Source organism: Balaenoptera musculus, chromosome 16 (assembly GCF_009873245.2).
Source record: "Balaenoptera musculus isolate JJ_BM4_2016_0621 chromosome 16, mBalMus1.pri.v3, whole genome shotgun sequence".
Lineage (NCBI taxonomy): Eukaryota > Metazoa > Chordata > Mammalia > Artiodactyla > Balaenopteridae > Balaenoptera > Balaenoptera musculus.
Genome location: NC_045800.1, coordinates 84,700,475 through 84,711,265, shown reverse-complemented (window position 1 = coordinate 84,711,265; position 10,791 = coordinate 84,700,475). Strand labels below are relative to the sequence as shown.

Below are 10,791 nucleotides of genomic sequence, written 5' to 3'. Positions count from 1 at the left end.
TTCCCTAAACGGAGCCCTACTTTATAAAAGTACATATACAGGGTACAGCCTGTAATGGTTTAATCTGTGATTATTTCCTGGGAACCAGTCAGGTCCAAGGTCAGAGACCTTGCACAGAGAGGAGCCTGGGAGAGCAGACAACAAAACACTAAGCTCCCTGATGTGACATTTTATCTTCACGTGGAGGCTTTCACGTGATTTAAATTTCGTTTTGCTTATCTACTAGATGGCTACCAGTCTGTGGCCTGTTAGGAACCTGGCTGCACAGCAGGAGGTGAAGGGTGGGTGAGCGAGCGAAGCTTCATCTGTATTCACAGCCGCTCCCCATCGCTCGCATTACCACCTGAGCTCCGCCTCCTATCAGATCAGCGGCAGCATTAGATTCTCACTGGAGCGCGAACCCTACTGTGAACTGCACATGCGAGGGATCTAGGTGGCACGCTCCTTATGAGAATCTAATGCCTGATGATCTGAGGTGGAGCTGAGGTGGTGGTGTTAGCACTGGGGAGCGGCTGCAGATACAGATCATCGTTAGCGGAGAGGTTTGACTGCACAGAGACCATAATAAATCAATAGCTTGCAGACTCGTATCAAAAACCTATCAGTGAGTGGCAAGTGACAATTAAGCTGCATCTGTAATAATAATAGAAATAAAGTGCACAATAAATGTAATGTGCTTGAATTTTAATCCATGATATAAAATGTTACCCAAGACACAATTAAACACCTTGTATGAGAAAATAAAATATAATGATCAAATTCAATTTTGTAACTATTTCTATGGCACAAAGAGATTTCCCTCAGATCCAACCTTGTGATTGTATTTGTTTGCTTTCTGAGAACTATACCATAGTAGTAAACCATGAAGAAAACAAGTAAAGCTTGTTAAGATGACTGTCACGGATGTACTGTTTACTAATTCAAAGAAGACTGAGTTCATTCATTCACTGAGTTCATTTTATTCATTAATAAATTCCCTTACATAGAATGAAATATAATATTCCACGCTTATCATGAAATAGTGGTTTCTTCCAGTATAATCAGGAAACTAATCCATACTTAGGACACGAGAAAACTTCCATTTTAATCACATCAACATTGTTACTTCTTAGGTTCTGGCATTATCAATGTAGAAAAGTACTTTTTCTTGAGGCAACAGCAAATTAATGGTGCTGATATGAAATACAACAAATCCAATGGCGTCAGCATTGCTTGAGGAATTTTCAGAAATTTAGGTGAACAAAACTATAACCACAAATAAAAGAAAGATGGTTAGTTACGTCCTCTTTTCAGAAGAGTGACAAGCTCTTAAGGTTTCTTGGTCTTCTGCAGAATAGCAAGAACATATAAGCTTCCTTCAAATGTTTTAAGGTTGAACATTATAGTTATATTAATAATTTTGGAATTTAGCCTCATTGAATGAAATTTCAAAACTAAGTAACCGACAAAAACCTGTAAAATTTGGCTAGGAATTATAAACTCTTAAAAAATAATTTTCAAGACACATGCCTCAGACAACATAAGTGTAAAATTCATTTTTACATCCTTCTTGATAATACCTGGCAGTTCATGCCTGGCTTCCCAAATTCACAGAAACAAATATGTAAATAATGAAATCAGAAGTTCTCATATTCAAAGGATGGGGCCTCTTCCCTTTTCACAACTCATCAGGTTCTCATGTGCCAAAAATGTTGAAAATGCACACATCCAAACACAGTCTCAGCCCAGAGGAACACATGTCCCTGAACTTTCACACCTCTGAAGACAGAGGAGATGGGGAATATACATGATCCCTCCTCGCCATGTGACGTTAACGATTTCTGTGTGTGTGTGTATATATATATACATATATATAGATATATAGATATATATATATCTATATATATGTCAGGTTTGCTTTATGAGATTATCAGGATAAACTAAAGGGTTAGATTTTCACCTTCTATTATGCTACCTAGTAAAATGATACCCAAAGTAGGTAGAGTACTACCAAGAGATTACACAGTGATTGGTAAAGTGGCCTAAAATAATTAGGCTCTTTATTTATAATTCCCTTTTAAAAGTTGTCATTTGACAATAGCTTCAATTTATAACAGCAGATAAAAGAAAGTGAGGTGCCAGGCTATATTAATCAAAATATTCCAAGATAAAAGTACAAAACCTGAAAATAACTTCAGTGAGCTTGACATTTAGAAAGTTACAATTATTAAAACTCTGAATAAAAAGGTCTTGAGAACAGGTCGATCTCAAAACAATATTTTACAATCTTTGGAAAAAATAGGCAGATTTCAAATAACTTGAAGTATGATTTACAGATTTCATACAGCCTGGGTTTTTAAAAATTTTTTTTCCTGCAGTGCTGCTTTGCTTTAAAGTGTCTCATATTAAGTTTACCAATAATTGCTTCTTTATGCTGAAATAAAACTCTGTTTATTCATTAATTTCCTGTATATCCCGTCTGGTTTCGAAAGCAGTTCTTTGTGTTTCCCACACTCGGTGATCTTCCCCTGGTCAAGGACAGCTACCATATTGGCATTCTTAATGGTGGACAGACGATGGGCGATGATGAACACCGTCCTTCCTTCCATCAGTCGATCCAGAGCTTGCTGAACGAGATACTCGTTTTCAGCGTCCAGTGCACTAAATAGGAGAGCCCACAGGAAAGCAAAGACGTCAGGGCCACGCACACTGTTCACGCGTGTATTTCCTGGTACACGTACACTGGCCCCTCATTAGCAGCCAATTTTCACTATGATCAAAATTGCAACTTCTTGGGTCAACTATCTATATTTTATATTATAAAGTTACTGTAAAAAAAAAGAAGCTTTGGACCCTTGATCTCCATAGAACTACTGCCATGTAAGTTAAAAGCATTTTGCACAGTTGCTGATTGGTGATCAGGGATTCATCACAAATGTCTGAATTGGAACTAGAACCCTCAACTCATGACTCAGCCTGCTCACTGCCTCCCAACTGTCAGGATTAATTCAGACCCTGTGACTTTAAAGTGTAAGGCATTCTCAGCCGTATCACTTGAAGTACAGAATAAAAGTTTGTGATAGAGGAAGAATTTGGTTTAATCCAATTACACATTAAGATAGCCTCACCTGGTTGCTTCATCTAGGAGAAGAATTCTGGGATTCTGAAGAAGGAAAAACATTAAAAGGCAAAGAAAACATAATTTTATTAGAAAAACACAAACTCTCAGTAACAGAACGAAATAAAGTACTGATACATGATACAACATGGATGACCCTTGAAAACATTCTGCTGAGCGAGAGGAGCCAGACACAAAAGTCCACCTCGTGTGTGATTCCACTTAGGATATCACACAGGAAATGTCTACAACAGGCACCTCTGCAGGGGCAGAGCCGTTACCTGGGACTGGCGTCAATGGGGAAATAAGGCAGGGTGGTGTGTGGATGCTATTTTGGGGGTGATGAAAATGTTCTAAAACTGATTATGGTGATGGATGCACAACTCTGAATACGCTAACACTGAACTGTATGCTTTCCATGGGTGAAATGTAGAGTGTGTGAATTCTATCACAATAAAGCTGCTACAAAAGAAGAAAAACAAGCTCATAAGTGTCTGAGATAAGCTCATAAATGGAAGATTTAGACATGATTTTAAACCATGATCACAGTGATCAATGAACCGGATATTCTTCATAGTGCAGTTTTAACCTGCTGGTGAATCAACTAACAGTATGAAGTGGGGCTCTAAAGTGAGTCAGATGGACTCTCAAGGTCCTGCTTATAGTTTAGCTAGGAGTAGTACACACAGAACTGAGAAACACATAAATTCTAGCTTTGTCTAGGAATCTATCCGTAAGAAGTGAAAACATGCCCACACAAAAGCTTGTACACTATTCACTCGGAGCAGTGCTATTCACAACAGCCCTAAACCGGAAACAACCCAAAAGTTCATTAACATTTGGGTGGTAAACAAATTGTGGTCTGTCCATACAAAGGAATGGAAAGGAATAAAGTACTGATACAGGCTACAACATGGAGGAACCTCAAAAACTATACTAGTGAAAGAGGCTAGAAGCAGGAGACCGTATCTTGTCTGATTCCATTTATCTGAAATGTCCAGAAAGGCAAATCTAGACAAACAGAAAGTAGATTAGTGGCAGGCTGGGGCTGGGAAGGCAGAAAGGTTGCAAAAGGGTATCAGGGTGATAGAAATGTTCTAAAATTGGATTGTGTGATGGGTGCACAACTCTGTAAATTTACTAAAAGTCGCTGAAAAGTACATTTAAAACTGGTCAGTCTTGGGCTTCCCTGGTGGCACAGTGGTTGAGAATCTGCCTGCCAATGCAGGGGACACAGGTTCGAGCCCTGGTCTGGGAAGATCCCACATGCCGCGGAGCAGCTAGGCCCGTGAGCCACAACTACTGAGCCTGTGCGTGTGGAGCTTGTGCTCCGCAACAAGAGAGGCCGCGATAGTGAGAGGCCCGCGCACTGCGACGAAGAGTGGCCCCCGCTTGCCGCAACTAGAGAAAGCCCTTGCACAGAGGCGAAGACCCAACACAGCCATAAATAAATAAATTAATTAAAAAAAAAAAAAAACTGGTCAGTCTTATGATATGTAAATCATGCTTCAATAAAGCTGTTTTTTAAAAAAAATCACCTATAAATCTGAGGAGGATAGTTATATAACAAAGGAGAAGGCCATCATTTCCTAAAAAATACAATGTCTATGACTTTCAGCTTTTCCCTCTCCTCTTAGGAGTCTTGTATAAGTATTTCAAGTCCGTACTATTCAGTTTAGCAGGTGATTACAGATTATACAAGTAAGCATACTTGTATTATTTTGGTATTTTGATATAATCACTACTCCACCAGTTAGACTGTATGCTTCTTTAATTTTATTATTTTTTTGTACTGAAGTATAGTTGATATACCATGCTGTGCCAATCTCTGCTGCACAGCAAAGTGACTCAGTTACACACATAGAGACGTTCTTTTTTTAAAATATTCTGTATGCTTCTTGATGGAAGATCTGTGTGTTAAACTGTTCTCCCTCTGGCTCCTAATACTCAGGAAACACTTGCTAAATTTGGACCACAGGTACTCAGTGGAATTCCCAACTCATCTTTCACCAGAACTGTCAACCATATACCTACCCGCCCCTTCCCAAGAAAAAGGAAGAAGAAGAAAAGTTGCACATTACAAATTACAAGGTCCCTGATGAAGAACAATGCCAACCCCGGCCGAGAGGCTTCGGGCTTACCTTAAGCAGAGCACGGGCAATTGCAATTCGCTGTTTCTGCCCACCTGACAATGACAATATATACATTTTTAAATTGAAGGCCTTAACAAAAATTCTTGGTAATAGGCTTTTCTGATGAGCCATATGACAATTTGAAGGTAGTTTCTCCCAGTCATAGTTGAGATAGATGCGAGAACAGAAACCTATGTTTTAAATATTATAATGTTTCCTCATCTATCTCAAGATTAATAATAACAACAATTATTATCATGGCTAACACTGAGGAATTCCTACGTCCCAGGCATTTCCTAAATGCATTACATGTATTATTTCATTTCATCTCAAAAACAAGCCTTTGAAGTAGATCCTATAACGATTCTCTTTTTACAGGTGAAAAGCTGAGGCACAAATATCCTGCGAGAGGCCTCACAGCTGGTCAGCAGCAGAGCCGAGGTCTGAACAGTGGGGTGTGCTTTTAACCACACACGTGCCGCGCCCCCCAAGACAGCACCTCTTGTAGCAGGAAACAAACGGGCAACTCGAGAAAGTTAGAGGTTTCCGAGCAGTACGTGAGATGGACAGGGGCGAAAGGAGCTGGGACTGGTAACTCCACTGTCCGCCCAGAACACCACTCCATACTTCCACTCTCACGGTGTTTTCTTTTTCCTGCCCCAGGGAACAACCGACATATGCGGTACTTTGTGCATGTATGAAACTGGGGGCAACAGATAGACTATGCCATTCTAGCCAGCCCCCTTTGTAAAACTCAAATTCTACTAAACGCAAGGGGGGGCAGTGTGGGGGAAGGGTGGAAGGGACAGACAGATGACAATTCCCCTCCTCATCCCTGTTCCACCCCACCCTCTCCTTTCCCCCAGGGACGCTCTCCTAAGTTACAACTGGTGAAGTCTCAGAGCAGGACTCAGCTCACTCCTCCCAACTTAGTTCATGTTAGGAAACTCAATTCCACTTTTGGTGATGAAAACATTCCTTTTTGGTTGATGTTACTGGCTGAACCTACTTATCATTTCATCTAAGACAAGTTAATCATTTAAACTGAAATGGGTGGCACTGCTAAAAGCTGTCCTCAACCAGGCAACCCCACCCTCACGACGAGGGAAGGAGGAAAAACCCTTCCTTTCCGGATTCTCTGGTTGGTGGGGGTCTGAGTGCTCGGTGTGGGTCAGCAGAGTGGCCAGCAAGGGCTCTGGGCAGCTCTGAAAACCCCAGTGCCAATGAGCACACGGGGGGCCTCCTGCTAGATGCCCACCCTTCCTCCAGGGTAGACTGAAACCTCTGGTTATTTCACTGGGAGATGGAGCTTGAGAATCCTGGTCAAAGGGAAGGACATGCAGCACCTGTTCGAAGGGAGCAGGTGCTGTGCTCATGGGACAGAGCACAGGTAGCTCCCAACCCCACTCCTCCATCTCGGTAAAGCTTACACTGGCGTCCTGCCCAAGGACACATCTGTTCCAGGGACGCAGTAGCGGTTCTACTCCCGGAACTTCTCCGATCTATCAAAAACCCCAGAACTTCCCCAATCTATCAAAACCCCCAGAACTTCCCCAATCTATCAAAAAACAGTTTTTCATCTACTGCGTATCATTTAAACAAATCATACACAACAAACTTAAAACGTTTTTGTGTTAAATTGTCTGTAGTCTAAGTTCAAGCACAAAGTTTAGCACTGGAAAGGACTCCTGCTCCAGTCCAACCTGGCAGCCTTCACTCTGACATGGAGGCCTCCATCCCCTGCTCGGACACATCCAGTGACAGAGCTCGCCGTGAAAGGAAGTACAGTTGAACATTTGTAATAAAAAAAAAATCTGTGTTTAACGAAAAATTTACTCCTCTATTCATTGGTCCCACTTCTGCGCTCGAAAGCAACAGAACTGTTTTCTCTTTCCCTCCTGGAAACACCGCCCCCAAGGGCGATCTGACCTGCAGGGTGAGCCGACACCACGGGCCAGATGGTGCCACAGCCCTGCGAGCCCCCATTCATCCAGGACGGGGCAGAGCGGACTCCACCTGGGCCAGGTCCGGACCAGGGCCTGTCTGTGCACAGCCTCAAGCTGAGCATGGTTTTTATGTTTTAAAAGAGTCGTTAAAAAATAATAAGACGACTGTGACAGAGACCACATGTGATGCACAAACCTAAATCATCTACTCTCTGGCCCTCTACAGAAAAGTCTGTAAGTCCTGGGTCTACACGTAACCTACGAAGTGGGGAATAAGGAGCTCCTTCAGCTGCACGTCTGCCCTGATCCAGTCTCTGCCTCCCTGGACAAGTCATCCTGCCATCTGCGGTATCTGTGTTATTTTCTACGATTTTCAAGGATCTCGAGTTGCAAAACGTATCTCTTCTGGGATGAGAGAAAGCTGCTGTGGCTGAGTACTAGGCAGTGGGACACCAGTGGGAATCTGGAAGCACCTCTGCGGTGGAAAGTGAAAGGCACTGGGGAGTTGTCCACATACAAAAGAGATGTGAGAAAACGAGAAAGGTTAATTTCATAAACTCTAAGGACAAAAGCCTAATTAGAAAATAACACTGCGACAGGAAATGTTTAGAGAGTGTTTGCCGCAAAGGGGTAACAAAAAGGTACCTGAGAGGAGAACGCCCTTTTCTCCGACCACAGTGTTGAACCCTTGAGGGAAATGTCGGATGAACGCAGCTGCGTTGGCTACACCAGCCACTTTCTCTACCTGCTCGGCCGTCACCGAGGAAGGGTCGTCTGCGCCATAGGCAATGTTCTCCGCAATTGAGCAAGAAAACAAAATTGGTTCCTACACATTGGAAATAAAACGTATTCATTGCAAATTGCAACAGTCTAGTAAATACAGTGGACTTAGTACAAGACTTACAGCTAAGACACTAAACGGTTCCCAGAGAATATATACTGTTTTTCTGGTTCATTCTCCATAAATATACCCCGTGGGCGATTAAACAATGCATGCATTAGCACGAGCAGGACTGCCTTTATCATCTGCAGGTCCCCCACTGCAGGACACGGGGTCCCACAGTAGACACCTGCGAGCGTCCGGCACACAGCAGGCGCTCTGTAAGCGCAAGCCCCCCTCCCCGAGGAGGACCCTGAGCCCGTCTGCGTTCTCCAGCCGCCTGCCGTCCAAGGGCAATGGGAGAATCCATTTCTATCTATCACTTTTTGAAATACACACAGAGCAGGCGGGAACGTGGCATTTGGACAGAGCCGTTCTGTGGAATAGTCCTAAAAAGCAAATGAACTCCCAGCTTCTTTCTCCCTCCCTGTAAGGCTGTGGCACTGCCGTTACCCTTGCACCACCGAGCCAAGCCCCCCGTCACTGCCCCCGACCAGTGGAGTGGTGCTGAGGGAAGGCTCATTAGTAGAAGAGGCTCAGGAGTTGGGGTGCTTGGGTTTGCCTGCTGTGCACGAAGCTTGGTGATAAAAATACCAATAGCTGTGTCAAAATCCCCCTGCACCGAGTGGTCTTGTGAAAACAGCCTCGTCAAAGAGGCCGCATGACATCAAGGTTCTTGAAATCTGCAGCCTCTTTGCAAGGAGACCCTGGCTCTGGCCACAGCCTTTGCTTGCCTGTCTCTGAAACCCATTATGCAAAACAGTAGACCGGCTAGTAATGAAAATGAGAATTGAGGAAGAGCCAGTAGAAGCGAAAAAGTTGTATCTTTTTCTCCCCAGTCTTCTTCTAGACTATCTGCGTTACAAAGTAATGCCAGTCCCCAGCTTCTGATAAAGTCAATGCTTCGAGTGGTTAAAATGTTTAAGGTTTTCAGGAAACAGCACTATTCACAAACCTAAACAACCTGCCCTGGAGATTGGTTTCACACATCTGGAAAACTTCCATTCCTTTTCTTTTGAAAGGTTCAAGACCAAGAAAAAAGCAAATGACAGAAGCCATTTTAAAAGAAAATGTAATAAAAATGGAGCCCTCCCCTCCTACCTGACTCACTGTCCCAATCTTGGATCTCAGCCAGACTGGATTTAGCTGACGGATGTCACGGCCATCAAGACTGATCGTTCCTTGCAGAGAAGAAGGAAAGAGTCACTGGGTATCATGGGGCCAATGACTGATGTAAACACAGAAAGGATCTCGTGTGAAAATTCCAGACTCAGTTTTTTAAAGATCAGGTACTCAAAATCTCCAAACAGAATCTAAAACCAACGTATTTTAGGGAATTTTAGAACTAAAAGGGACTTTTCTGGATCGTCCACGCCTACTGTCTCCCTGCAGTGGTTAGATGACTAAGCCCACCTAGCTCATCCATCCAGCTTGCCTTCCCGAGTAAGCATAGCTGGAGAGTCTGCCGTCTGCAACTAAGACTCTGTTTGACACGGTGGCAGAGTGTTTCAACAGTCAGATGTAACTCTGTGACCTCAGCTGACAGAATTACCTCTACACCTTGAGGGAACGCAATCATGCTTCCCGATTACAATGACAGTGACCAACACAAGAAATCCCATTCATTCTCAGTTAGGTGTGTGGCATTATACAAGCCAGCTGTAAACTTTCATAAACCTACAAAAACCTGAGGTCTTGACTTAAAAAGTGTAAGTGTTCTACAGGCTACACAAGGCAGGAATGTAAGTGCCGTTGCTTTTCTCCTTGATTTATTCACTGTGATGAAGAAACTAGAGACTTAGTATTTTGACTTGATTTGCATCCCCCTCACTAGGATTTTTCTAAACTCAGAATTTTACAGCAAGTAGAGGGTAAACCAAGGCAGTGATTCCAGAGGCAAACAGTGTAGTAATACCCATTTTAACACGCTTGGTGGTTCTGTGGGTCAGGATCTGTGAGTCAGATAATTACCTGGCACATAACCAGCTCTCACACTGTTGTAACCAAAAAGACCATAAGACATACTCTTTAAATTCATGGTTTTATTTTATACCGATAATTGTTTTCTTGTTGAGAAATACCATTCTTTTTTTTTTTTTTAATATTTATTTATTTAATTTTATTTTGGCTGCGTTGGGTCTTAGTTGCGGCATGCGGACTCTCAGTTGCGGCATGCATGTGGGAGCTAGTTCCCTGACCAGGGATCGAACCCGGGACCCCTGCACTGGGAGCACGGAGTCTTAGCCACTGGACCACCAGGGAAGTCCCCATCATCGTTTTCTTAATCCCAAAACAGACTGTCTTCTCCGAGCTCTGACACAAAGAAGGATGTCAACTCTGTAACTGTGTGTGGTGATGGATGTTAGCCCGACACACTGTGGGGACCATTTCACAGTATATACATATATTGAATCATTACGCTATAACACCTGAAACTCATATGTTGTAGGCCAACTGTGTATTTTAAAAAGATATAAAGAAGTAGAATAATGTGTTCTTTGCTCTGAAAGCTGCTATAATCCAGTTAAAAATTAAAAAAAAACCTGAAAGAGAAAAATCCATAAGAAAACCTCTACTACCACAAGAAAGCTTCAACGGAGCAGCGGCCCAGCAGTGACTCAGTGACGGCCACGTGCCCTGTCTGCACACCAGCCCCAGGCAGGAGGACCGGAGGGCTTCAGGGAGAGCCCGGGCTCCCGCACAAGCTCAGGGCCGGCACCGAGTGGCACTTACTCA

The 10,791-nt window shown here is 43.2% G+C and overlaps 1 protein-coding gene across 1 annotated transcript in view; it reads right to left on the bottom strand.

The window, feature by feature from the left end:
* Nucleotides 1-939: 939 nt before the first annotated feature.
* Nucleotides 940-10,791, bottom strand: part of ABCB10 (ATP binding cassette subfamily B member 10) — a 33,891-nt gene continuing 24,039 nt past the window's right edge. Inside the window, exons 9-14 of the mRNA XM_036828772.1 lie at nucleotides 9,157-9,236; nucleotides 7,821-8,001; nucleotides 5,239-5,282; nucleotides 3,108-3,142; nucleotides 2,395-2,640; nucleotides 940-1,245 (exon numbers count right to left, since the gene is read on the bottom strand). Coding sequence (XP_036684667.1) covers nucleotides 2,409-2,640; nucleotides 3,108-3,142; nucleotides 5,239-5,282; nucleotides 7,821-8,001; nucleotides 9,157-9,236 — 572 coding nt within the window. The 3' untranslated portion in view covers nucleotides 940-1,245; nucleotides 2,395-2,408. The remainder of the gene's footprint in view (nucleotides 1,246-2,394; nucleotides 2,641-3,107; nucleotides 3,143-5,238; nucleotides 5,283-7,820; nucleotides 8,002-9,156; nucleotides 9,237-10,791) is intronic.